At 46.6% G+C, this 25,658-nt stretch overlaps 6 protein-coding genes across 11 annotated transcripts; 2 read left to right on the top strand and 4 right to left on the bottom strand.

Moving 5' to 3' along the window:
- The first annotated feature begins 172 nt into the window (after positions 1-172).
- On the top strand, positions 173-3,551 carry LOC112887886 (probable GTP-binding protein OBGM, mitochondrial). The gene is made up of 5 exons (XM_025954174.1): positions 173-451; positions 555-663; positions 1,463-1,545; positions 1,840-1,902; positions 2,008-3,551. Exons 1-5 carry the CDS (start codon positions 320-322, stop codon positions 3,223-3,225), a joined length of 1,605 nt encoding a protein of 534 aa, XP_025809959.1. The 5' UTR covers positions 173-319; the 3' UTR covers positions 3,226-3,551.
- A 5,147-nt stretch (positions 3,552-8,698) lies between these two features.
- Positions 8,699-9,988, bottom strand: LOC112887887 (chaperone protein DnaJ-like). The gene is made up of 4 exons (XM_025954175.1): positions 9,792-9,988; positions 9,591-9,687; positions 9,416-9,507; positions 8,699-9,255 (listed from the first exon to the last, which is right to left on the bottom strand). Exons 1-4 carry the CDS (start codon positions 9,894-9,896, stop codon positions 8,932-8,934), a joined length of 618 nt encoding a protein of 205 aa, XP_025809960.1. The 5' UTR covers positions 9,897-9,988; the 3' UTR covers positions 8,699-8,931.
- A 1,332-nt stretch (positions 9,989-11,320) lies between these two features.
- On the top strand, positions 11,321-11,689 carry LOC112885159. The gene has a single exon (XM_025950822.1). It carries the CDS (start codon positions 11,321-11,323, stop codon positions 11,687-11,689), a length of 369 nt encoding a protein of 122 aa, XP_025806607.1.
- Positions 11,690-12,830: 1,141 nt separating this feature from the next.
- Positions 12,831-13,869, bottom strand: LOC112885158 (bidirectional sugar transporter SWEET5-like). The gene is made up of 3 exons (XM_025950820.1): positions 13,827-13,869; positions 13,178-13,713; positions 12,831-12,977 (listed from the first exon to the last, which is right to left on the bottom strand). The coding sequence occupies exons 1-3, from the start codon at positions 13,867-13,869 to the stop codon at positions 12,831-12,833; spliced, it is 726 nt and encodes a 241-aa protein (XP_025806605.1).
- A 1,380-nt stretch (positions 13,870-15,249) lies between these two features.
- LOC112887959 (paired amphipathic helix protein Sin3-like 5) lies at positions 15,250-20,906 on the bottom strand. 6 transcript variants are annotated; one of them, XR_003227665.1, is made up of 17 exons: positions 20,747-20,903; positions 20,249-20,482; positions 19,977-20,157; positions 19,797-19,898; positions 19,593-19,721; positions 19,185-19,371; positions 18,724-18,878; positions 18,494-18,645; positions 18,254-18,360; positions 17,896-18,156; positions 17,407-17,774; positions 16,905-17,270; positions 16,573-16,670; positions 16,333-16,471; positions 16,068-16,194; positions 15,781-15,896; positions 15,250-15,685 (listed from the first exon to the last, which is right to left on the bottom strand). XR_003227665.1 is itself a non-coding variant. In XM_025954261.1 (17 exons), the coding sequence occupies exons 2-17, from the start codon at positions 20,419-20,421 to the stop codon at positions 15,657-15,659; spliced, it is 2,643 nt and encodes an 880-aa protein (XP_025810046.1). In that variant the 5' UTR covers positions 20,422-20,482; positions 20,747-20,901; the 3' UTR covers positions 15,250-15,656. The 6 variants fall into 6 exon arrangements, 4 of the variants coding, with proteins under 4 accessions (XP_025810046.1, XP_025810043.1, XP_025810044.1 ...); XM_025954261.1 differs by having other exon boundaries at positions 15,812-15,896; positions 16,068-16,178; positions 20,747-20,901; XM_025954258.1 differs by having other exon boundaries at positions 16,068-16,178; positions 20,747-20,899.
- A 2,802-nt stretch (positions 20,907-23,708) lies between these two features.
- On the bottom strand, positions 23,709-25,614 carry LOC112886020 (AAA-ATPase At3g50940-like). The gene is made up of 2 exons (XM_025951759.1): positions 24,541-25,614; positions 23,709-24,422 (listed from the first exon to the last, which is right to left on the bottom strand). The coding sequence occupies exons 1-2, from the start codon at positions 25,552-25,554 to the stop codon at positions 24,030-24,032; spliced, it is 1,407 nt and encodes a 468-aa protein (XP_025807544.1). The 5' UTR covers positions 25,555-25,614; the 3' UTR covers positions 23,709-24,029.
- Between the last annotated feature and the right edge of the window lie 44 nt (positions 25,615-25,658).

The raw sequence follows: 25,658 nt of genomic DNA, 5'->3' as shown, positions 1-25,658 counted from the left end.
TCTTCCTCGGTCAAACCAGACTCTCCCCTAGGCATGTTCTTCAAACCCCTATGCCTTTTCTTTCTCCTTTCTCTTCTGCATTCCTTTTTTTTTTGCCTGGAACCAAACAAACAGACACGCAAGTATACTAATCGGCCCACGCAGCCCAGAGACAAGCGTCCGGCCCACACAGGACGGCGGCGGCGCGGGGGAGCGTCGGACGCAGAAAGAAGGGCCGAAGGGGGCAAGGGGTGGTGGCGTGGTGCCAGCCAGCGGCGAGGGAGACTGCACGGGCGAGCCCAGTAGGCAGCCGCGGAGGGCACTCCACGCTCCGGCGGATATGTGGCAGCGGCACCAGGCTCTCCTCCGCCGGCTCCCGCCGCTGAGGACGGGGGCGCAGTCCGGCGGCGGGCTGGGATGCTACTACGGGTCTGCGCCAGAGGGGAGGAAGGGAAAGACGGCGCCCCTGCAGGTCTCTTCCTATCCTTCTCCGATTTGTGATTATTCTATATTCTCCGTCTGCCGCCTCTGATTCTGACCGGAGGTGCGCGCCGTATCTTGTGGGTTTGGTGCAGGCGAGGGGGATGGTGGACAAGTTCCGAATGCGCGCCAAGGGTGGCGACGGCGGCAATGGCTGCGTCAGCCTCAGGCGCTCGAGGTCCGACCGCCAAGGCAGGCCCGACGGTGGGTGAAACAGCACTTCCAATTTACATTTACTGCCCTATTGTGCTGCCTTGCTTTCATACTATGAAATGCTATGGTGCCTGATGTTACTATTAGTTTGGGTGCCTATATGTTGTTCCTTTTATAGTGATATACTCCATCACTTCTTATGTTCCCTTCATGAACATCCATTCTATAATGCTCAGTCGCATAAAGCTTGGATTTTTTATGATACAAGCTTTGTTGTGGTAGATATATTGGCAAGATAGAGACCCAATGAACTCGCCCTCCCTCGGAGGCTCTGAGTAGTTTAGATCTTGTTTATTGCCTAATCCCAAAGAGTTCAGCTGTGCTCCTTTTGTAGCAGCAGTACTAACAAATTCCCTAACAAACTCAAACCAATCTGCTAACAATACTAAAACAAACTGAAACAAACTAACAATCTCTAGCCACTAGATGGTGGACCTGCCGGCGTCTCCTTCTTCCTGTGCCTGTACTTGATCCCCAAGAAAGCGTCCACAACAAGCTTGAAGCTTGACAAACAGTTACTTTCTTCTGAATCACCCAGTTAGTTCTCAACAATCCTTCAGCTTTGTTTGGTTCAAGTAATCTGGTTTATTGACCAACACATCATGAGCAAAGTAGATGATTAACTGCACCACTTGCACGAAATCTAAAAGGTTTCCAATGTTTCCCCTTTAAATTGGTTGAAGTCGGTTCCTGCTACTTGGGCTAACTTTAACACTCTACTGGCCAGATCTATATTGTTTACAATTTTATGGACCAATAGATCCTGATCTGGCGTTCAAAAAAAATGCAGGTGGTAATGGAGGAAAGGGAGGTGATGTCATTCTTGAGTGCTCAAGGTCTATCTGGGATTTCAGTGGTTTGCAGCATCACATGGTATGTTTTCAAAAAAAAATACATTATTTATTTGTTTTGTCCTGTAAGATATGTATGTTGGCTGCACTCATAGTTGTGATTCATGTAAAATCCTCTTTTCATAAAACACCGTGACCTAATTAAAAATTCAGGTTGTGAATATATTTGAATTGGAAAGCTCCAACCCGTACTTTTATTTGTGAAACTAAAGTGTCAAGCTAGAAATTATGGTGTATCTTAATGTGGTATGTAGCCTTTGAATTATTGAGAATTCATTTATACCTGACTTTTAGCCTGTTTACTTTTGGTTTTCAGAGAGGAGGCCGAGGCGGCAATGGAGTTTCTAAGAATCAGATAGGAACAAGAGGTTCTGACAAGGTAGCCATGAGGACGTGTATATATGCCCTTCTGAATATTTATTAGGTCTACCTTTTGTAAGAAAACTGACAGCCATACATTACCTTATGTTTGTATGTGGAGCAGATCGCACAAGTACCAGTAGGCACGGTGATTCATCTAGTCGAAGGGGAGCAACCTTCTTTTTCAGTAAATAAACCAACCAGAGTTCTTGATCCCTGGGACATACCTGGTGTTGCTGAACACTCCTCTGCCAGTTCGAATCAGATTGATAATGTAGTGATGAAAGGTTTTGATGGTGGCTTATCCCATCGGTATATCGCGCTCAAGCATAATACTGATGGAAATGAAGCTGAAAAGGAAAGCAACAGTCACCCGGAAAATAAAAAATACTTGCATACGCGCTCCGAGTCTGGATTCACAAACACTGATTGTGATGTAAGAACCTATCCATGTCAGGAGGAGATAGATGACAAGGATCAGACTGAAAGCGAGGATGGTGAGTTTTGGGAGGATGAAGATGAGTTCGACATTGATGATGAGGAGGAGGAAGACGAAGAGAGGCAGGAACAAGATGTGCAATATTCTGTTGCTGAAATGACAAAACCTGGGCAACGGTTGATCATTGCACGAGGAGGGGAAGGTGGACTGGGGAATGCTTTTATCATGAAGGAGATGCGACCATCCAAAGCATACAGACAAGACAAGATAGCCCGCTTGAGTACTGGGCAGCCAGGAACCGAAACCTTCCTCATCTTGGAACTGAAGAGCATCGCAGATGTCGGTCTGGTTGGATTGCCTAACGCCGGAAAAAGCACATTGCTGAGCGCTCTCTCTAGGGCACAGCCAGAGATAGCCGACTATGAATTCACCACACTAAGGCCCAACATTGGCAGCCTAACCTATGAGGACTACTTCTCTGTGAAAGTGGCTGATATCCCTGGTCTGATCAAAGGAGCCCACGAGAACCGTGGCCTGGGCCATGCTTTCCTGAGGCACATAGAGCGCACCAAAGTTCTCGCCTATGTGCTTGACCTTGCTGCCACACTCAACGGCAGGAAGGGCATCCCGCCATGGGAGCAACTGCAGGATCTGGTCACAGAGCTGGAGCATTACCAAGAAGGCTTGACGAGGCGACCATCACTGATCGTCGCAAACAAGATAGATGAAGAGGGAGCTGATGAAATGTACGAGGAACTGAAGAGGAGAGTGCATGGTGTCCCGATATTTCCAGTGTGCGCTATCTTGCAGGAGGGGGTACCGAACCTGAGAGTTGGTCTTAGAAACCTAATGGATGATTCAGATCCCCAGAGCATGGATTTGAGAAAAATCACTGTCCAATGAGGCTGCATGTTTCTTTTTCACCCATAAGATACTGATGCAGAGGACAAGTGTGTTGTGATTTCTCCCACCCAGAACCACATGATTAGGTGGATTAGATAGTTGGGCTCTTTCTTTCTTCTTTTTGTGTTGCTTATATAACGATAGGTCATTTACAATGTTTCAGGAAATCAGTGTATAATAATATCAAATTGGGAACTAGTATCCCTTGTTAGTTCTTACCTCAGAAGAGCAGAAATGTGTTGTAACTGGAAATGGCTCTTTTGAATCAGAGTTGCTGACACATTGATTTTATTCAGGAATAAGTGCAGTAGCACTTGATGAGAAAATCTGATTTTATTCATGCTGAAGATGGGAATTCCATGAAACTGTACTATGGTCAGTGAAGGCAAATATTTTAAGGTGGTCCAAAAGGAACGGATTGTGCTGGTGGTTGTGTGTACTGTGTGTATTGCGCATTTGTGCCCTTCTTTTGCCCTTCTCATCTCTCACACCATTTTTTGCTACCAGCTGATTCACATCACACCTCATTATTTGCGCATCTTATTTACACCCGTATATTGTATTTGATGTCTTCCACTGCAATTGCTGTGATTATTATTTGCTTATCATTACTCTTTAGTCATTGATATTAATTGGTAAATGATTACTCTTAACTCCCCAAACTGCCACTGCCATGTTTCTAAGAAACTCTTGTTTTTTCTTGGAAAGACTACATATAAACATTTACAGGTTCGTTTCTGGATTTGCATCGATGATATACAGACATCTGCTAGTAATATATGTGTAAGATAAGCATTTTTTGGCATACTGCCATTTCACAATGCTTATTTAGGGCATCATTCGTTGATTTAGCCTGCAAAACAGAAACGCATGCTATAGGGAATGCTGTGCTATCCTCAAAGCTGCAGTGCAATACATTTAGAAATACATACTATAAGAGGCATGGTTTGTTCTCTTTGTCCTAGTTTTCTTGGGTTAATGTAGCTTGCTCTATGTCACACTTTCAGCTTCATGTAATTTGTAAGCATCTGGACACTTTCACCCATCTGGCCAGAAGAACATTAGTCGGATGACAATGCCAATGGGAACTACTGGATACATGGACCCTGTCTACTTGAAAACACAGATGTTGAGCACCCAAGCAGACGTTTATTCCTTTGGGATCATCATCCTCCAGATACTAACAGGATGGGAATCAGTGATTGGGATAACTGATGAGGTCAAAATACAGATCCGTGATAAAGAGTGCCCCAGGAGAATATTAGATGTGAATGCTGGAAATTGGCCCTATGTGGAAGCTGAGCAACTTATGTGCGTGGCGCTCCAGTGTTGTGATTGTGATGAGCCAAAAAGAAGGCCAAGCCTCACACCTAACTGTTGGAGAGTACTTGATGTGCTAAATGCTAAAGCAGGTAAACCATTACAGTCAACATGAACCAAGTGATATATGATTGTTACTGAAGCTTAAATAAAATATATGATAACTTGTGCAAATGAGCTTAAGTCTGGTGAACAAGTCGAATAGTCCTGTTGTGAATCTGATGTAAAACACTGGAAGGTCCTACCTTAAACTAGACAGCAAACATATCTATTTTGATTCTATACAGCTCTAAGATTGTGTGGAGAACACATCCGTTTGCCTGTGAAAGTTAAGATTAAAAAAAATCATCACAGCAGCCATAAGATGCAGACTATTATGAGGGTTGTAGACATGCTCTATTGGAATGGCTTTCTTCATGATCTTGTTCAGAGGACATTCTTTCCACAAATTTTTTCTTTGTACAAACCAAAGCGTACATGTGTGTTACTACTTACTAGGCAATTAATATTTTACAAACAATTGGAAAGATATAATGTTTGTCATGCCAACCATTTTCTGCAGGAAAATCAATTAAGAAATGCACCTGACAACTGGATGCTTGGATTATGCAATGCAGACTGCTGGCGGAGGCCACCTGCATTCAGAAATGAACTGTAGACACTACTAGTAAGGTAAGAGTGATAGTTTGCTTGAGCGTTGTACAAATCACATAGAAGATTAGACCAAACGGAAGGCATGCTTCCCATTCTTTTATACTACAGAACTCATGTAAGTGCAGAGTTCGCTGGTCGCACTAAATTGAATGTCAGAGAGGAACTAAAAGTTCAATGAATAGCTAGATTACTAGTGATTATAGAAGAGCAAGCCATCGTACCTTTCCTCCCTGCATGATTGATTAGGTAAAGACCAGGACCCCCAACCACCGCTCTCGGTCTCGGGAGACCGAACCCACGAGACTTCTCTCGCGACGGAATTACTGAATTAGCAGCCCCAAATGATGCCCGCTAGGCGAGCTCCAATGCCTAGGCCGCGGCCGGAGGAGGAGGATGCCACGACCTGCCGGAGCCACAGCGGCCGGCGGGGGATGCAGCCGCGCATCGCCAAGAGAGGTGGACTGCGCTGGAGGTGGAACGGGGACGCCGGCAACGTCTGCGCCGTCCCCGGCGCGTGCACGGAATCAAGATCCAGGTTTTTGCATTTGGACCCCTGTATTTTACACTTTACCCCTGATCGCGATCCAACTTTTTGCACATATGGCCCTCATTTTTACACTTTACCCCCTCATTTGGATCGCGACTATTAATCGCGATCCAACTTTTTGCACATAGAACCCTAGATTTTTCACTTCACCCCCTAAATCGGATCCCTATTGTTAATCAGGATCCTTATGCTTTCATTTTACCCCGTAATCTTAACTGACCAGCTGGGCCCCATCTCCGGTTCGTTCGCCGCCGGCGCCCCGCGCGCTCGTGGAAGAGCATCCGGAAGCAAACGCCCGCCGTCACCGTTGTCGGGTGAAGGACGGATTCGTCTTGCAAACCAGTCCGTGCGTAGCTGGGCCTGTCTGGGCAAATGTTTTTGCTCTCCGTGTCTCTCACTCCTCTCCTCTGCTCCGGCCGCCGCCGTACCCGGCGCCTAGCGCGGTTGTCGAACACCCCCGTTCGGTGGTGGGCGCCGTGGCCGCACTGCCGCCGTCGTCGTTGAAGAAGGGACTAGGGACGGGGCTCTTATTAAGCGAGCGTTCGCTGCTACATGACAGCAGCGCACGATCGCTGCCGGATACTAGCTGCGCGCGAACGTCCCCAGCGCACATAAAAAGCCAACGGCAGCTGCTAACGTCCGGACGTCTGATGAAAAATTCTCATCAGGCGCTCTATCGTAACATTAAAATTTAAATAGTATAATATAAACGTCATCATTTGCAATATAAAAATAGATTATGGAAAAGACTCCGCCACCTGATTATAGGATAAAAAATTTCCGTCACAACATCGCATCATGTTTCATGCAACATCCAGAAAAGAGAAGTAACATGTAGAAATAAAACTTGCAGCATCAATATACATCTTTTGCAACATACAAAGTATATGACAAAAATAATAACTTATTGACATATTATCTTAGAATATTATATGAGAATTAAACTTCCACCACAACAAATGGAAATGTTTCATGTAGCAATCTGAATATACCTTTTTTTCTCTAGGAACCACAACTTTGTATATCAACTGTTGAAACATTCGAGAGCATCTTTTGCAATATTGAGAGATACTTGTTGTAATGAAAGAAACAATCTGTAACATTTCAAAATTATTTTCTACAATATTGATAAATACTAATTTTAAAATTTTAAAACATCAATTGCATCACTAGTCTAGGAGTGAAGGCACCGGAGGACTACGTGCATGCAGGGATGTACCATCACACCAGCTACAATAAACCCCTGTTGCTAGCAGCTAGCGTCGCGGCTCCCGCAGCTCCAGATTACGGGCCAGCAGCCCTGTAGGAAGGGACGAAGCAAATGCTCCTGCAACGGCGATTGGAAACGGTTGGTAAGAATGACAGGGAGAGGCGTCCGACGCGTCGGACGGCCGAAGCCAAGCATTACCGAAAGCCAGTCGGTTTCCCTCTTTCCCTTGCTTAGTTTCTTCGGTAGCTTCTTCCTAGTTACACGTGCTTCTTCCATATACATGTGCATATTTTGTCTGGTCCTCCCTTTTCTACTGTCATTTACTTTTCTTATTTTTCCCATTTAGGATAACGGTGTGGGAGGAAAAATACAGTAAGGTGAGAGATTGCTTTCACATACATTCGAAAGCAGAAGTTAAATATTATTTTATATATTAAAGTTGAAATAAAGAAAAAAATAACATAAAACATAACTAGTGTCAATATTTAGGAAGAAAATAGATACTAATACAAATATATTTTTAAACGTAAAACACAAAACTTTCAGATGATAAAAATCCTACATACAAGTAAAACTCTCAATATTTCTCTCAACTTATAAATTACGTAAATAAAACATATGATGAAATCATGAAAAACTTGCACCTCACATATACAAAACTTTAAATGTCCTAACTTTCAATTTACATATTCAAAACTTCATACTCGAATATCATAAACTAACAGATCGCGTATACTAAGCTTTCTACATCCATAATTTTCAATTTGCATATCTAAACCTTTATACTTGAATGTCAAAAACTTTGGAATCATGTACACGATTCTTCTCTAGATTCCTCTTTCAATGCGCATATTGAAAACTTCACAATTAACTTTCAGATACTCTCAGGCAAGATATACAAAACTTTATAGATCCCTAACTTTTAATTCATATATTTTAAAAAGTATATCCGAATTTCAGAAACTTCCAATTGTAAGACTTTGTACAGTCTACTTACAAAGTTTGTACAATTTACTTACAAAATTCAATTGTAAGACTTTGTACCAAAGAATATTAGAAATAAAATATTCAAAACATTATACATTTGTAGCTTTCAAGTGACACATCAAAACCTTTTGCAACCAGAATTTAAAAGTTTTGAATCACACATTCAAAGCTTATAACATATCTAGCTTTTAAGTTGTCAAATCAAAACTTTGCACTTCAAATTCAGGAACTTTCTACTATAACACTTCGAACATTGTACTTCTAGATCCAAATGTGTACTGGTTTATCAAAAGATTTGAACTCTGAAGTACAGATATTAAATTACCACTCCGCTCTTGAGGGGAAAGGTCACGTAAAAAAAGTGATAATAGTATATGGACTCGGCCCACAAATCCTAACCATCGTCCATGTGCCTCCATGTGCGGACTCGCTAAATACGCCACGCGTCCGTCCGTTCGTTGCTAATCGACGCAGCGCTCGCGCGCTCTTTAGGAATTTGGACTAGGGAGGAGGACGTCCGACGATTTGGGCCTTGCTGAAACGAGCCCAGCCCATGACGGCCAGCCGTTGGGCGTGCGTGCCTGCGTGGTGTGATGTGTAGAGCGAAAATTACTATTCGTCCTACTTGTGAGAAGCAAAAAACTTAGGGAAAAAACCAGCATCGAATCGATCAATCGATTGATCGGTATATGTAATAAAATAGCGATATTTGCAAAAAAAAACATATTTGCTTTTTGAAGGATCAAGAACATCCAGATACTCCTCGGGTGACGCCACACTGGTAGCACGATCAGCCTGGCGGATTCATAGCACAGCTCTCTTGTTATACAGGACTCACGGGTACCAGATGTAATCCACCATTGCTGGACAGACAGCTTTGGTAGCCAGCGCTAGGATACATGCATATAGGAGCGAGCAAGCTAGGCTAGGCTACGATTATTTTCTCCAGCTCTCAGCACGGTGGGCCGCCGGCTGGCGAACGGAGCAGCTAGTCTTTGCGGTCGCACCGCAGCCTGGCCTCAATCATCTTCTGTCGTAGCATCTTGCGCGGGGCAGCACGGCGGGGCGGGGCCGAGGAGGAGCCTGCACCTCGGGCATACCGGGGGCCGGCGGCAGCGCCGCGGCTGGTCCCCGCGTCGGGCGCCGCCGCGGTGGTGAAGGTGAAGAACAGATTGATCCGTCCACAGGCTGGCCGTCCGGTGCGAGCCGACAAGGAGGAGCTCTTGATCTCAATCTTGTGGACCTTGTCCGACAGCTCGTCCACGGTATCGCTGCTGGCGCCAAGACGCTCCTGCATGGCGATCAAATATCGCTGTACGCAACAGTGTCAAGGAACGAGAACACGAGACTGATCGATCGATCAGGTCCTGTTCAGCACTTCAGCTACCAAGCTGGGTACCGTACGGTGGCCGTGATCGATCAGTTGAACGTACAAGAAAATAGCAAGAGGTCGCCCTCCCCGGCTAGCTAACCTTGTCGCCGCCGTGGCCGTGGGCAGCATCGAACTGCTGCTGCAGGAGCAGGCCCGCGTCGTACATGGCCTTCCTCGACGGGTCCGACAGCACTGCCACGCCGCAAACACATACGCTCCAGTCAGAAATTCAGCGTCTCGATAGAGCTCTGCCCGTCGCAGACGAAAGCACTCACCTTTGTAGGCCTCCTGGATCTCGTGGTACCTGGCCAGGGCTTGCTCCTTCAGACGAGAGTGATCTTCTGCCCCCTTCAGCTTGTCCGGGTGCCATTTCTGCAAGCAACTCCACAGCCCGGCGTTAAGGCTTGCGGCCACCACCGTGTGTTCGTGCCTTTTGTTAGCCAAAAATCAAGGGGTCGGCGGCGGAGCGCACTCACCAGGGACAGGCGGCGCCAGGCGGAGCGGATCTCGGCGGCGGACGCGTCACGAGCCACGCCCAGCACCGCGTAGCAGGTCGCCTTCCCGGTGCCCCCGCCTGCCATGCCTGCTGCTAACTCTCTGTTGTCAGCTGTGCGCTCCTCGCTGATGGCGAGGTGATGGAAGCCTGGATCGAGGGGCCAAGCCCGCCTGTCTTATAGCGCGCGGGGCACGAGGGGCGCGCGGGGCGCTGCAAGCAAAGTATCTTTGTGGGCGCCGCGCCGCGCGGAACCCGGGGCTGCGCGGCGCAGGCGTCACCGGGCGCGGGGGGAAAGGCGCCGGAATGGCGCCGAAACGGCTGCGTTACCCGCGTTCCCCGCGACAGCCGCCCGGCGCGACACTTGTACGACCGCGGCGAGGGAGGCTTCTGCATGCCCGGCGCGGGGCTCCGCGCGGCGCGGCGCGGTGTGCGTCAGCAGTGACCTGTGCGCGCGGATCGGCGCGGCGGGATCCTGCGGGGTGGTTCGGAGGGCTGGGAGGATCTTGCGCGTTCTTGGCTTGGCTGGAAGGATATGGATGGAGGTGCCATCGATGATGTGGAAGGCTGGATTGGAGGCCTTTTGGGGAAGAAATGAATTTTTTTTCTTCATCTCCCTTATAGCATGATTTGTCAGCAAAATAGAGTCCCGGTATAGGGTCGACGGTGATGGCGATGGCGATGCTGGCATCCCTTCTTCACGGTTGAGACTTGAGAAGGAAATCATAGATATGGCGGCTCCGATAGGTGGTGATTATGTGCGAAAAGGATATATATGTGAAGGCATGGGATTGCAAGAGTGATGAGGTGAGAGGAAGAATTCTTTGAAAAAAAATGGAGTAAGAGGAATTCATAAAGCGTGCTGCTTGAAGCGGGTGAGCAAGGAGGGGATAGTGAAGAGGGGAGAGACAACGATGCAGCGGAGGTGGTGGTGATTGCGTGCTTTTATAGATGCTCATATACGGGTTTCACGTGTTACGCATTGCACGCCATCTTAATGGTTGAGAGATTGATATCATTGCATACATCTCATGGCAACAACTTTGAGATTTATGGACCAGGCCAATTTTGTTAAAAAAAAACGCAGCATCCTTATTTTTCAAATCAAATAAAAAAAATCAAACAATCCATTCTTAATGGCTCCGTTGAGTATCCATATTTTCAAAATCTTTATACGTGGATCTAATTTTTTTTGTTTAATGAGATCGAATCAAATAATCCTTCGTTCCACTAGCATCTAAACCCCCCGACCAGTATATACAAATATACTACAATGGAAGAAAGAAAGCGAAATAGGAAATATGATTGCGCAGTCAAATCCCGAGTGTATCTCCCGCGCACATCCCGGTAAGTTAGCGCAATGAGAAGGCAGAGCCACTAGTGACAGACGCTTGGCGCCCCGCGGCTCGCCATGACCATTTCTTAAACCCTCGATCGGGTCGTTGCATTGCAGGATACGACTGGTTCTTATCTGCACGCCGCGCGCGCCGGTAGCGAGAGAGATCGATCGCCATGGCAGCGGGCTACGCGGAGCAGCTCCTGGGCCGGGTGTCGAGCCTGGTGCAGACGTGCACCCGGCGCGTGTCGCGCGCCACCCGGCGCCTCCTCCGGCACAGGAAGAAACCGGCGGCGGCGCTGTGCGCGCGCGGGGCGGCCATCGACAAGAAGGGCAGCGAGGTGGCCCTGTGGAGCCGGCGGATCCTGATGGGGGAGCGGTGCCAGCCGCTAGACTTCGTGGGCGCCATCCACTACGACAGCTTCGGGCGGCGGCTGGCGCGGCCGCCCACGCCGCGCTCCGCGTCCTCCCTGTCGTGCCGCTCCTCCGGCAGCGCCGCCGCCTCCGACGAAGACGCGAGCTACCTGGAGAACGCCGACGCCTGAACCTGATCCGGTTCGTGAGCGAGCCTCCTCCTCCGATCCGCAACTCTAGCTAGTGTTTGCCTTGTCAGAGATTAATTCGCGTGCTGGCAGCCAGCAATTTTTGCCCCCCTTTCTTGGCGTAGGTGATGCGTTCATGCTCCATGTCGCTGCTAGATCAAAATCAAATCAAAGATGGGTGATCATGATTGATCCATGGATAGTAGGTAATCACATGTTGTCGTCTTCTTGGTGGAGATGCATGCCGGAAACCTTGCATTGGTTGGTTAGATCGGAGCGAGGTGTACGGTTGACGAGGCGGGTCAATAGCCGCGCTCCTCGTTCCGCAGGCAGGCAGCCCACCTGATTGACGTCGGTCGTTCGGCCCATACTCGTTGGGCCACGGCCTACAGGAGGAGGTGCGAGGCCGCGTAGACTGTTCTAGTGTTGGGCTAAATATAATAACTTAGGGCTCTAGCACATAATTTTTTTCCATTTCCGATCTAATCGTTGATTCTAAAACGTCTGTAATTGTAAGACACCTTGTTAATATAATTTTATATGCTTTTGATGAATTCTATACTTGTATTGCATATTATATTTTCCTCACTGAAAAACTCATGTCAAAAATCACCACTAGCGCTTCCACCGTCAGGCTGCAACTTCAACCTCGCCTGAAAATGCCAACGATGTGCATGATGTAGAATTGCTCGCCAAAAACACTGGAGTTATAGACAATGTAACAGGCACACACATGCACTGCAAAAAGCCCTCAGAGAATAGGGAAACAGGGTGCCAAGCAGCACGACAAGTATATTTACGGGTGCGGCGGCCAATGCAGCAACAAAGCCCTGCGCTACTCCCCAAACAAATAAATTAGCACGCAGCAACGATAACTTACAAATACACACACAACAAAAGGCACCCCGAAATGAAGCCAAATTCTGGCACAAAACAGCTAGCAGCTTTTGCTTGCTGCGTGTCCTCGTATGGATCGCGACGAGACTTGCATGCGTTCGTGCATGCTCGTGCAGTACCTGTACATACAGCCACACACACACACACACACACACACACACACCTCCTACCCGGCCGGCCGGGCCGGGCGTCGAGCCGGCGGCCAGCCCGATCCGCCTCTAGGTGAAATTAAGCCGGCGCGGCGGCGCTAGTTCTTGCCCTCGTCGCCGGCCGTCGTCACCGGCAGCTCCATGCTATTATTGCTGTCGTCGCTCGGTTTGGGCGTCGACCCGTAGTAGCAGAAGTAGAGGATCAGCTGCGCCAAGCCCAGCAGCGTTCCCAGGCCGTTGGGGATCTGCATGCAGTTCAATTATACATTCAGGAAATCGATCGGCATATATATTTTTATATATATATATATATATATTTATACATGTATATTTTCTATGCAACGCGATGCTATATATATACATATATATTAAATACATAGGATGCCCGATCGAAACGGTCGGATAAGGGAGCGAGAGAGAGCGTGAGATAGAGAGAGGGGCCGACCGTGATGAAGATGTCGAATCGGATGAGCGCGTAGGTAGTCCAGCAGATGCCGTTGAGGAAGCTGACGAAGGAGAGCGTGAAGGGCATGTACTCGACGCTCTTGGTGGTAATCACGCGCTTCATGACGGTGAGCGGCGCGGCGTACATGAGCGTGCCGAAGAAGATGCAGATGCTGCCGACGACGAGGGAGCGCTTGTCGGTGTCGTGCGCGCCGAGGAGCACCCCCGCGACGACGGCTGCGACGAAGACGAGCTCCACGGCGAGGACGCCCAGCATCTTGAGGCGCTTGGGCCTGGGCGAGTAGGCGAAGAAGATGGAGAGGTAGACGGTCTCGATGACGAGGCCCGCGCCGTTGATGGTGACCACGAGGATGCTGTTGGGGTGCACGATGGGGAGGCCGTAGAACACCCACAGCGCGCAGTTGAGGAACGTCGCCAGGTACGGGTCCGGCACGAACTTCTCCACGTCGCCCTTCTGCACGATCTGGATGAACGTTGGCAGCGGCGACAGGAACAGGCCGAACGATATGACGTTGCCTGCAGCGGCGCAGACGGTCGATCGATCGATCGATCACATATTATATTATATTCAGTGCCTGATGATGCATCCAGAGATCGAGAAATTTAAAAGCAAAGGTTGCTCTGCCTACCGATGATGCCGACGATGTCGCGGACGGCGTCGGGGCTCACCATCTTAGCTTGCCGGCCGCTTCAATTCAATCGGCTTCTTCTTCTTCCTCCTCTCTTTCGCGTGTGTTCTTGCGGATGGCCGCAACTACCTACCACCGCGACAGAGAGTGACTGATAGCGTGTGCAACCGCAATCAAGAAACTGCAGTGGATTGGGGACGGGTTAGTTGCTGCGGTTTGCTGCTAACTATCTAGTGGTGTTTAGTTTATGGATCGGGACGATCCGATCTGGAGGCCTCTGCCTTCCTTTCCTCCCCTTGCACGCCACAAAGAGTCAGAATGGAGAGGCAGAGAGCTAGCGCACGGTTTGGGCTGGCCCGTCGCCGCTGCTTTTATAGGCGCCGGCCGGCGCCATGGATCGACGCGACATGTCGACCATGGCTGGAGATATGAAACAGATAGCAGGATCGACATGTGTCAAACCAAGTAAAGCCTATTTCAGCCCTGGTCTTTCTGTTAGCGCCTACGTGCAAGCTTCTCATGCGCGCGTGCCGTACGGACGGTCCACGCGCGAGCTTATTTCTGGATAGGATGAACTGTTTGGCAGCAAGGGTGCTTCGATGCCGCAAGAGCCGCTCGCTCGGAGGTTGCATGCAGTTACGCCGGCGTCCGGTCGCGATTTGCGCGAATGGATATGTTCAGGCAGCGGATCGGATGTCGGCTAATCATCTGCTATCAAAGCCATAGTAATGTCTGGCTATCATCTGCTAATCGTCTCCCATTCATTTATTTAGTTAGAGCCGAACAAGCCATAGTAATAGTACAAAGTTGCAAGAAGTGGGGTCTCAGGGAAAGAAAGGGATTAGTAGAAAGGAGAAAGATTAACATACACACCTAGGAAGAAAAAAAATAAACAAAGTGGCATGCTTAGCGCGAGAGCTTTGCATGAAATTACCGAGATTTTTGGTACGCAATCTTGTGTAGTCTGAGCTCCCTGCAATCTGCGACCTGATCTTCAGTGTGCTGCTCTGAGCTAAAGATTGGAGCATTGCATCCTTTCGACCTTTCCATATCTCATACGCACTACAACAGGAGTCTTTAATTTTTCTTTTCAAAAATGTGTCGGAGCACATATTTAAACTCTTGCTTCTTCCTTCTTACATGCATCGGCGTGACCGGGAGGCCTTACACGCAGCGGATGAAGTGATTTGCAAACTAAAAGCAGCCATGGTGTTACACACCTCGTCCATCCAATCCTTCTCTTCCTCCAAAACTGTATGAACAATTGTTCGAATTTTTTTATTGTTCAAAAAAAAAAGTACGAACACAAGTACAAGGATCTATCGGGAAAAAAAACGAATGGATCGACAAGAAAAGGGATACAGCAAGTGTCCAAAAAATCGTCGGATATGCCCGGTGAAGTTCTCGCAAAGAGAATAAGATGTTGCTCCCCCTCCTCCCCAAGCTCTATTTCCAGACTTAGTTCAATGTTGCTTCCGTTATGCAATGGAAATGGGGGTAATCCCGGTTCGAAAAGTTGGCTGGCCAGTTGGCCTCATCTTCCCTACTTAGGGCATTCAATCTCTCAGCTAATAAGGTTACACTCATATAGGATCAGCAGCAGAAAAAGTGGTGTTCTGCTCACCATTTATATATCTCTGTGGGCTACGACTACGACTTCTACCAGCTCGTGCATGCCTATTGCAGCCAACAAAATTGCTTTGCTACACTACACCCAAGCATACATTCATGATGGATTTGGTACAAACTTTTGTACAACAGCTATTCTACTACGAGTTCCATCCGGGAGCTACGAGTTTAAACCATCTGCGCCAGGCTGAGATATGCTCGCTATACCCGCCTCCAGCTTCCGCTTTTTCCTGCGAGGCAGATACATATGCATTGCATGTTACAACAGAGAATAGGCACCTGCTAGCTGGGCGCAGCAAGGATAGTCACTGGTCAGTACCCCTACCTTCTCTGAAAATGGTTCTGCATCGGCTTACCAGTGTCGTCGAGAGGCTTGCTACCTTTCTCGCCCTCCTCATGATGATCTTGCTCCAGTGATCCGTTTGTTGGACGAGCCGGAGACTGAACGTGGGGAGGACAGATGCATATAGCAATTGGTAAGTTGGATATCTCGAGCACAATCATGTACCGCAAATTATGTTCTTTTTTTCAAAAAAAAACCAAAGATGTTCAACTAATTATGTCCTGATGAAGCATACTGATGGTAACTAACAGAAGGACTCTGAGACTTACTCTTATTGCATTTTGATGGCGGGATATATATTTGGATGGGTCTGGTCCTCTCGCTCCCTCATGGGGCTGAAGAAGCGAGCTATCTTCAGCACCTGGACAAATTTTGCAGAGCTGGAGGACAAATTAACTGGATCAGGCAAGCAGAAGGTCTAATGGTTAAAAGGCACGTCAACCCAACAAATTAACAAACATCTAAACAGTAAACACAACCCCTAAGCAAGGCAGACAGCATAGCTAATGTTCATCACACCCTAATTCAGATTACCTGCTTGATAACTCGGCCCATCACCTCGTTTAGAGTAAAGAGTACATAGGATTTCGGCCCAAGGAAAGTCAGGCAGTACTTCTCAAAGTTAGAACTGTTAGTAGAGCCTGTTAGTAGGTTAAAGAGTTCCTCCTTAAACCTGCAGGAATCAATAGAAAAGGAAAATTGAAGTTAGAACTATTACACTATGAGTCACGAACAGTTCTGTTCAGGTACATAGGTAAGAATCCTGGACATTACCCCGCATATACATCACAAGTGCCGGAACCTCGAGAAGGAGCTTTGTCCCTTGCTTTTGCCGAAAGAACTTTTGCTACTAGTAGTCTCTCACACAAAATCTGTTATACAAGGATAAATAAATAAATTGTAACACCAACAATAATTATAAAGGCTGGACAGTTTTGTCCAACACAAAACTAAATATGGTGCTGCAGATTGCTTGCAAGCCTCGGTCCTTCATAAAATAAACACCAGTACTGCCATTGAACTGCAGAGTCTTCAATACCAGGTCTGTTAATCTGCTAGAAAAAATAAAAGCATGGTCCATGTAACAAGATAAAATGCTGAAATACCTGGTGAAGCCTCAAGAGCACAACCAGAGAACAGCAAGGTATACCGCCATTCACATCATGCGGTTCAGCTGGTCTCTTGGAATATGCTAAACTTCCCATTTCAACATTGCAGCCTTCTCTTGATTCATGATGCACTTCAGATTTATTACCCTGATCATAAATACTACTGCCTGAGCACCGAAAACTTGACCCAGCTTCACTGGGATCAGGAACATCATAACTTGCTGCTCCATTCTCAGGTTCAAGCATGGACCCTAACTGGATGTTTCCGACATCTGGTATGAATTCACCCTCCTCGATCTCTGTCTGACAAGCGTCGTGTATAGAAGCAGACCTATTGGGTGTATTTACGAGATATCCACCTCTCTGAAATGAAAAGTAACAGAAAGCATGTTATATTTTAATCCATGAGCACAAAGTGTCAATGAGGAAAAAAAACTTTCTGCAAGTTCGAAACTCAAATAAATTTGAAGACCATAAAAGTATATAGACATGTATATACCATCGAAGATAAAGGAATATTATTAGCAAACGAAGACTCAGGGATGCTCCTGAGAAATTTTTTGCCAAGACCACAATGTTCACAAGCTTCTTTGGGAGCTACAGTGCCATTTGATTCTGGTAACTGACAATTAATAGAAACAAATGGTTGAACTAATTTTGTCCAAATCATCATTGGCTTTTGTTCAGAAGGACAGCTTTTGGTGGCACGGCGAACCATCCTGTCTATGTCATTGTGGATGTGAAGCTCAGTATCTTTAGGTACATGTTCCAAAATCAAACTTGATTGATTGTTGCAAGCAGAAGAAACATGTCGATTCCCATTGTTCAACCTTGCCATATTAATTTCTCTGGCTTCAGCAAGCAAAGCTGCAAGTGATACAAACATTGAATGTTAAGGGAAATGTAAAACTCTGAGGAGTCGAGGCAACTCAGCTTCAGCAGAACTTAATACTAATCACATGTATTTTGCTGGACATAATGATGCTACCTTTTGGGCTCATCCTCCTCTTATCCAATTGTTTGAAGGACGAGCTTCGATGATCAAGTGATCTGTGATAATTACTGGCAATAATATTGGAGCACGTTTTATTCAAAGATAACCGTGCCTCTGACAAATCGTCTATCTTCTGATTTAAACGAGAATGTAGAATAACAAGAGCTGTACTGGTATCAATTTTCTCCCACAGTGCATCAAGCATGTCGAGGCCATGTTCATCGTATAACTGTTCAATGCACCTCCTATGTAAGGCTTTGCACAGGTCCAAAACGAAGGAAAAGAAACAATCATTAGTCAATTCGAAGAAAAAAATTACTCCAAATATTCTGCATGATAAAGCATTCCTTACGAGTTAGATACTCTTGAATTTTCATAGCGCTGTCAACATTGTCTTGCAGATTTCCAATAAAGTCAGCGGTTGCTTTGTAGCGCTGCAATAGCATGTCACTCTCAAACCTAACAAAAAAACACACCATTATTCAAAGAGGCACTATAAGACCATTGATTATTCACTATCCCATGAGCAAGCAAAATGCCGTAGATAGCTGATAAAAGACAAACTGAAGCAAATTAACAATTGATTACTTACATGTCATCTTCACATTTGAAAATATTTTCTTCATAATGATTTTTAGTTCTGAATTTAAAGCAATCCTCCCTCCCAGAGGTAGCAGAAACCAATGTGTCGTTAAATATAGACTGCCCCAGCTCGGTCCGGTAACTTGATTTTAGAGTTAAACACTGAAATTGAGAATGACCAAGTAAGAATTTGTTGTCAATAACTTGAAATAGGAATAGCATGAATTTATAGGAATTTACATTCTTTGGTAGTAGGTAATAGCTAGTAGTGCAACGTGTGCACATATCGAGGTTCACTTTTGGGGGTAATTCATTTTCTCTTGAGGAACTCCAGTCTGGTAAGGGATCAGTTTTGTCTCCCTCATACTCTTCTGCAAGAAGTGATTCTCCATTACCTGTCAGAAATACGCAAACAGAATTTCAGCCCAGTAGGTTTGCTTAACAAGTGAAAACTACACTCGAGATTGAGTATCCAGCATGAGCTGCTCTTCTATCAACACATTAGAACATATATGTGTGTGTGTATAACAGAACTATCACTGACTTTTTAGAAATCAATATTGATTTTGCTCAGATAAGGATTATGTATCAAATAGGGTGTACTCCTTTATATCGTTTCAGAAATCAGGGATACAAATCGAAATTGGAACATGTCAAAGTGACTGCTTTTCTACTGAGCAGAAACAAGAAAACTGACACACCTGTGGTAGGTGTTTCAAAGGAGTCAAGGATCCTTTGAGTATGTCTCTGCCTGACATTGTACTCTGTTTCTTCATGGTCTTGATCGTGGGGATGCCCCACTTGAGACACATTACATTTGATATTAGTTGTTTTTGTTCGGTTACCATCCAAGCTATGATTTGCATCTGGAGTAAAGCATAAAACTGCCTGCACATGAAAATTTAGGAATTGTGATAACATCCCGGATCATAATGGAAAAGGGAAAAAATACAGTTTTTTTCATGGGGTGGGGGGCTACTTTTATTCCTGTTGCTCAGTGAACAATATGCAAGACACATAAAAATAAAATTAAGAGACCTAGGGCTTTAGAATATGAGACACATGTGGTCTGGACCATATAGAAAATTATGAGAAATGCAATGCATTACCTTGTCAGTAGGACTAGTCTTTGGACTTCGGTGAGATTGCTCATTTGGTAGAGTCACCCTTGGGCTATCAGACAGAAAATTTTCGAAGATTTGTATGAACTCTGGGCACCAATACATGGCTCTCTTTACCTACAAACACAAATGATTGTGAAATGAGTGTCCTTCCAAATCGTTAGGAAGAAACCACTGATCAACAAGCAGCACCTTTCTGTAAACGTCTTCAACTCCCACGGTTTTTGTGACAATAAACTGAGTCAGGGTGGCTATTAAATCATTGTAATCTTCATGGGATATACACGGGGACTCCTGCAGACACAAAGGAAGCATCAAGCTAAATAACGACACCAAGCAAGAACCTAAACAAGGAGCAGCCGTGTATATCACCTTCACTTTCGAAAGGAAAGAGAGTGCAAGCTGTAAGCTCTGCTGGCTGTCGTGGTCGTGGAAGGGATCACGCCCAGCCAGAAAGAGATGGAAGGCCTTTAGGACGTGAGTTTGGCCAGCAAACACTTCCGACAGAATTTCTTCGCACTTTTTGGCCGTGATTCCACCTTCAGTACATGAACTGCAACAGAAGAGGACAGTGTTAGAACATAACCACAAATTAAAAGAACGGTTTGGAGGGAGCTAAAATATGACTTGATGGAGATGCATGCCTTCGTTTAACAATCTCCTGTGATGTCTTGATGAGATCCTTGTATGCATCGTCGCTGAGTATGGACTTAGCAAGGATGAGGAACCCCACAGCCTCCTTACGGTGGTTCTCAAGTGCCCTTTTGTGCAGATCTTCACCACCGGGCTCGCCGGAAGGCGCCATTCCCTGGACCATCCGCAGGCACTGGAGACGCACAAAAGGGTATATCGGTGCAGCAAACACACAAACACCTGCGCTGCACAAATATCTCGATTGGTTGTATGATCTAGGCGCACGTATACATACTAAACCCTGTAGCTTCCCCTATCTGTCTCATGGCAATTCCGCGCGAATTCGAGCCCTCGACGCAGGATCGAGTCCACGACTTATACCGTAAACCCGAGATTCACACGTGATGTTGCCCCAGGAGTTGCCCCCCCGCGCGAAATCGCACTGCCTTGGCGCTCGCGGGGAGAAATTAAACGCGCGAGATAAGAGACGTCGGAGAAGACGAACGTACCGGCCGGAGCACCAGCTTGCCTCTGCGAGGCTTCGGGTTGGCGAAGAAGACGAAGGCTAGCGGCGGCGCCCTAGCTCAGCTCTCTAGGGCAGGAACCCAAACCACCGGGGTGCGGCACCGGCGATGGCGCGAGGGGAGGGAAGGAGAAGAGGCGGACGAGGGAAGTGCGTATTTAAGCGCACAAGTTGCCTTGGGTTCGGGTCCGATTGGTAGAGACCGACTGGCTCACCGTTTGGTGGGCCCCACACACCTTACCCCGTAGAGAACTTCCGGCGTCTTCGGGCTGTCAGGCCCGCAAAAGCCCAGTTTAGTCGAACCCACGCAGACCACTAGACGGCGTCCGGTTCAGCGCCGGCCTCTAGAGGGTGTTCCGTTCCACTGGGCCTATCGACGGCATCCGGTTCTTCGCCGGCGAAGAACGCTCCCGGCCCGGCCGGCGCCGGCACCACCGCTATCCACGTTGGTCTGGAACAGATTATCATGCCAGTGTGTCTCCTCCCCTCGCCGGCGTCGCCGCAGTGTCGCCGGTGGGAAGGTAATAGTATCTTCGTCGTCGCATCTGATTCGTCTGATTCCGGGATGTGGAGGTTGGGATCAGATCACCTCTTCCCCCCAGTGATTTCGTTTGACTTCTGCACTGTGTCAGTTGCAGAGCCTGAACTGTTCATGGCGCTGGTGATGAGTGATTTGGGGATTAAGAGTTGCGCCTGCAGGGTGATGACTGATGAAGTATGCCTGTCTTGACTAGCTCAACTGCTGCCAAGGATCAGATAACTGCGGTAAGACTATGGATCCTACTACCTACCTTGTCAATTTAGGCCCTGATGAACTGTTCAGTCAAAAGATGAGAACATTTCTCCCCTCCCCCTTTCTCAGATTGTTGTTTGAACACTGAGAAAGTAGGATAGCAGTTTTGTGTAATTGGTAGCTTCATAAACAACATTGGCGAAAATGTTGTTGTTCATAAACAACATTGTACTTCTCTGCTTCTGTAGATTGCATTTATTCATATCCATTTTCAGATTGTTCGCACCAATAACAAATCAGCAATGTTTTCAAATTTCGCATCCTTTCATGTCTCTTCAATTTGCTAGCCCCTATAGTTCGTGTCATGGTCACCCATAATGGCAATACATCATGAATTCCTGATAAATCTGCATCCAGCAACTAGTTCGGGAAAAAAGAGAACATCCTGCCGTTCTTTGCTTCTGCATATCACTGAATGAGCCTAAACTATACACAGCTTAAACCTTAAAGTAGCACCCTCTTTTGCTGTGTTCTGCATTGGGATATGATCACAGGAAATACCTGCTTGTTTGTTTCACATAAGAGGCATGTCGTAAAAGTGTTTAGTGTTTTATGGTAGCATACAAAAGCTTGTGAAACAAAACTATTTTCTGTCAAGTACATTGCTTTGCTTGGATGAAATTTCATTTGCTACTATGCATAAGTAGTTTCCTATGCATGTAAATGTCAAAGCGGGATATGCTCTTAGTTTTCTCTAACTTTGAAACTGGTATGTATGATACCATGTCGATTGGCCATATACCCATATGGAAAAGGTAGGATTAGTTTAGTTTAGGTTTTTTTTTGAAAAATGCTTCCAAAATACTATAATTTTAAAATCTCTGCTTATATGTGATATTTGAAACTGATAGTCAGAGGTATACCTTGAAGACTGCAATTTTAAAATATGCCATAAGTATATAAAGAAAGTAGTGGGTATGTGAAGAGTTTGGTTAGAGATTTTGTACCCAGTTACACCTGTTTCATGCTTGCATTGTCATGCTAAGTTGTGTGTCACATGCTGATAATACTATCTGGAAGAAACATTTTCAACCGGATTCAAATTAGCACAGAAGTTCATATAACTTAAATCAATGTGCCATTTCACTTTATGCTCCTATTTGTTGTAACATAAATTTTCAAACAAAAAAATTGTTGTAACATGCAAATTTTTCATGGTTACAAGTGTATCGCAAGTTTGTTGCCTGAACATTTTTGGTCTAATTTATGAGCAGGAAGGACTACAAGAAAGAAGTAAGGTGAAGCTACACGCTGGGGACTGATGTATTTGACATGCAATCGAAGGTACGGATAATACCCTTTTGAATCTTTTAACAGTTCCATTGGAAAGGGTATATTAGAGTCGCTGCACATGCTTAGATAAAATGTAACAACTAACAATTCCTAATAATTGCTTAATTATCTGATCATTAGTCCTTGTAATTTCTGGCTCTTTTATGTTTAGAGTTCACCAGTTTATGTCGTTACCAATAAATCGCTGTTGACTCCATTTGGCCTCTTTCCTTCTGTGTGATGTGTTCTGGTTGGACCATGCAGCTTAAGATACAGTAAGATGATAATTCCTGCTCCTGGTAGATGGTAAATCTGCATGCCATTTGAATTCGTTCTGACAAAGGTTTCGGTACAGTATAAGATGATGATTCCTGCTCCTGGTAGATGGTGAATTATTGTTTCTGCACATTCTATGTTTGTATTTTCCAATGCAGTGCCACTTTATAGGACAACAGGTGCAATACAGAGTTACAGAGCTTCCGTTATTTTTGCATAATGATGTGTTACTTTGGCGAAAGTACAAATGGATTGGCATGGGCGCATGGCAGCCCTGCAATACTATCTGCTGGAAATATTTTCAACAGGACTCAAATTATCACAGAAGTTCAGATGACTTAAATCGATATACCATTTCACTAGATGCTCTAATGTTGTAACCTGCAATGAATGTTTACAAATGTATCACAAGTTTGCTATATAAACATTTTGTCTACTTTGTCAACAGGAGGTAGGACTACAAGAAAGAAGTAAGGTGAAACTACATGCTGTGTCTGACATGCCCTTGAAGGTAGAATGTATCCTTCTGAATCTTAGCTTAACAATTTCTTTGAGAACAATATATTAGAGTTGATACACATGCTTGAATAACAAGAAGCAATGTCAATAAATCGTAAAATAACATTGCAAACTCTGTTTATTTATTTTTCTCTTCTCTGAACTGTGAGATAAATTTCCATTACAATGTCAAGAATCATAAAATAACTGTTAAGAATGGTGGTACAGTTGCACCTTATCACTACAAAAAAGGCGCTCCATAAATTTCAAGAGTCAACAATAATGCTCTTGGATATATTTTCTTCTAATACTACCTCATTTACATTGCACACAAAATTCCACACCATCGCTGTGTGGTTTCTGACTTTCTCTAATCCCTCTTTTGCTCTGTATTTCGTAAGACGTTGGTCTCTCTGCCACATTTCTTCATCTATTCATTTCCATTCTCATTTGCAGCCTTCCTCTCACCAACTTCTTTCCTCTTTGCTTTGAGGAACTCAAGGAGATCCTGGAGTACAACATCACTGTTCTCGTTCCTCATTAGAACCTCAGCAACCTCTGCAGGTGAGACCATTACCTCCTCTATCAGCTGTTCAATTTCTGGGCACATGGCATGATTTTCAACCGAGTGATAGTTCCTTGCCAGAATCCGGAACGACTCTGCAGTGCAGTACCCCATGTGGATGTGCATGTCCATCCTGCCAGGCCGCAGTAATGCTGGGTCAAGCCGCTCCCTGTAATTAGTGGTGAAAACGATGATCCTCTCCTCCCCGCTTGTCGACCAGAGACCGTCAACGAAGTTGAGCAGCCCAGATAGCGTCACCTGTTACAAAATTACCAGCAGCATTAGTTAGTAAGCTGTCGAGACATCGAGTAACAAATGCAGGGTGCTTATCACATAGTACGTGGCTATGATTCTAACTGATGTATCGACATCTAACCTTGTCGTCGTTTTCTTCTCCTGCAGAGCTGGACCTGGCACGCTTCTCACCGTCTTCCCGCTGCTGCAGCTCAATGCTACAGTCAATGTCTTCAACCACAAGGATGGATCGGTTGCTCATCCCGACAAGAAGCCTCCGGAGGTCCGAGTTGCATTTGACCTCGGTCAGCTCAAGATCATAGATGTCAAACTTGAGGTAATTCGCCATTGCGGCGATCAGGCTTGACTTGCCAGTCCCAGGTGGCCCGTAGAGCAGGTAACCTCGCTTCCATGCCCTGCCGATCCTCCTGTAGTAGTCTTTCCTCTTGACGAACCTCCCAAGGTCATCCATGACAGACTGTTTCAGCTTCTTGTCCATGGCGAGCGTGTCGAAGGTGGACGGGTGGCGGAGGTCGACAGCTGTCCAGGCGTCGTACTCGATCATGTGCATCTTGAGGCTCCGGTGCTGGTCCTTCATGGCCTTGGCCGTGGCGACGATGTGCGGGAGGTACGATTTGAGGGCCTTGTCCTTGTGCTTCTTATGGAAACTGACCTCGAACGACTTGATCTCGAGACGGCCCCTGGCCTTGGCACCGGCGCCGGCATAGGCGCCGGTGGTGCCCGCGGCCCTGGAGGCGGCGCCGGGGGTGTTGTCCCGGGATACGAGGCTCCAGGTGTACTCGACGCCGTCGTGGACGTCGACCATCTCCTCGCCCTGCTCCATGCCGACCAAGATCCCCTGCGCCTCGTCGACGCGGCTGACGCGGAGTCGCGGCATGTCGGTGCTGATCCGGGCGGCGAGGTAGGTGCGCGCGGCGTCGTAGATCTGGTTGGCGGAGAGGCCCTCGGCCTCGTCGATGACCACCGTGTGGCGCGAGGAGACGCGGGAGCGGAGGTAGCGCCCGGCGGCGTACAGCAGGTCGCGCACCTCGTAGGGGACCAGCTCGCTCACGACGCTGCGCACCACCATGGCCGTCGCCGCCACGGACGCCGCCGTGGTGATGTACTTCTCGTAGCTCCCGCTCGACGACGACATGGCGCGTGGTTAGCCGTGATGCGGCTGGCTGCTCTGCCGATGCTCCCGTTCCAGGCCGGTCGGTTGATCTCGCTGTTGTCACGCGGGTGGCAACGGTGGCATCG

This window comes from Panicum hallii, chromosome 3, assembly GCF_002211085.1.
Source record: "Panicum hallii strain FIL2 chromosome 3, PHallii_v3.1, whole genome shotgun sequence".
Classification (NCBI taxonomy): domain Eukaryota; kingdom Viridiplantae; phylum Streptophyta; class Magnoliopsida; order Poales; family Poaceae; genus Panicum; species Panicum hallii.
The sequence above is the reverse complement of the archived record's forward strand: the minus strand, read 5'-3'. Positions and strand labels throughout refer to the sequence as shown.

What these genes read in the sequence shown, in the direction of transcription:
- LOC112885158 (XM_025950820.1), bottom strand. Translation starts at nt 13,869, where the DNA reads ATGGTGAGCCCCGACGCCGTCCGCGACATCGTCGGCATCATCG. An exon ending in CGACATCGTCGGCATCATCG is followed by an intron (nt 13,714 to 13,826) that starts GTAGGCAGAGCA and finishes GCGCCGCTGCAG; the next exon opens with GCAACGTCATATCGTTCGGC. An exon ending in GATTCGACATCTTCATCACG is followed by an intron (nt 12,978 to 13,177) that starts GTCGGCCCCTCT and finishes AACTGCATGCAG; the next exon opens with ATCCCCAACGGCCTGGGAAC.
- LOC112887959 (XM_025954258.1), bottom strand. Translation starts at nt 20,421, where the DNA reads ATGGTCCAGGGAATGGCGCCTTCCGGCGAGCCCGGTGGTGAAGATCTG. An exon ending in AGACTAGTCCTACTGACAAG is followed by an intron (nt 19,372 to 19,592) that starts GTAATGCATTGC and finishes TTTCATGTGCAG; the next exon opens with GCAGTTTTATGCTTTACTCC. An exon ending in ATATTCCTTTATCTTCGATG is followed by an intron (nt 17,271 to 17,406) that starts GTATATACATGT and finishes TTTTCATTTCAG; the next exon opens with AGAGGTGGATATCTCGTAAA.
- LOC112887887 (XM_025954175.1), bottom strand. Translation starts at nt 9,896, where the DNA reads ATGGCAGGCGGGGGCACCGGGAAGGCGACCTGCTACGCGGTGCTGGGC. An exon ending in CCTGGCGCCGCCTGTCCCTG is followed by an intron (nt 9,688 to 9,791) that starts GTGAGTGCGCTC and finishes AGTTGCTTGCAG; the next exon opens with AAATGGCACCCGGACAAGCT. An exon ending in ACGGCCACGGCGGCGACAAG is followed by an intron (nt 9,256 to 9,415) that starts GTTAGCTAGCCG and finishes TGTTGCGTACAG; the next exon opens with CGATATTTGATCGCCATGCA.
- LOC112885159 (XM_025950822.1), top strand. Translation starts at nt 11,321, where the DNA reads ATGGCAGCGGGCTACGCGGAGCAGCTCCTGGGCCGGGTGTCGAGCCTG.
- LOC112887886 (XM_025954174.1), top strand. Translation starts at nt 320, where the DNA reads ATGTGGCAGCGGCACCAGGCTCTCCTCCGCCGGCTCCCGCCGCTGAGG. An exon ending in CCGCCAAGGCAGGCCCGACG is followed by an intron (nt 664 to 1,462) that starts GTGGGTGAAACA and finishes AAAAAAATGCAG; the next exon opens with GTGGTAATGGAGGAAAGGGA. An exon ending in GTGGTTTGCAGCATCACATG is followed by an intron (nt 1,546 to 1,839) that starts GTATGTTTTCAA and finishes TTTGGTTTTCAG; the next exon opens with AGAGGAGGCCGAGGCGGCAA.
- LOC112886020 (XM_025951759.1), bottom strand. Translation starts at nt 25,554, where the DNA reads ATGTCGTCGTCGAGCGGGAGCTACGAGAAGTACATCACCACGGCGGCG. An exon ending in GAGAAGAAAACGACGACAAG is followed by an intron (nt 24,423 to 24,540) that starts GTTAGATGTCGA and finishes ATTTTGTAACAG; the next exon opens with GTGACGCTATCTGGGCTGCT.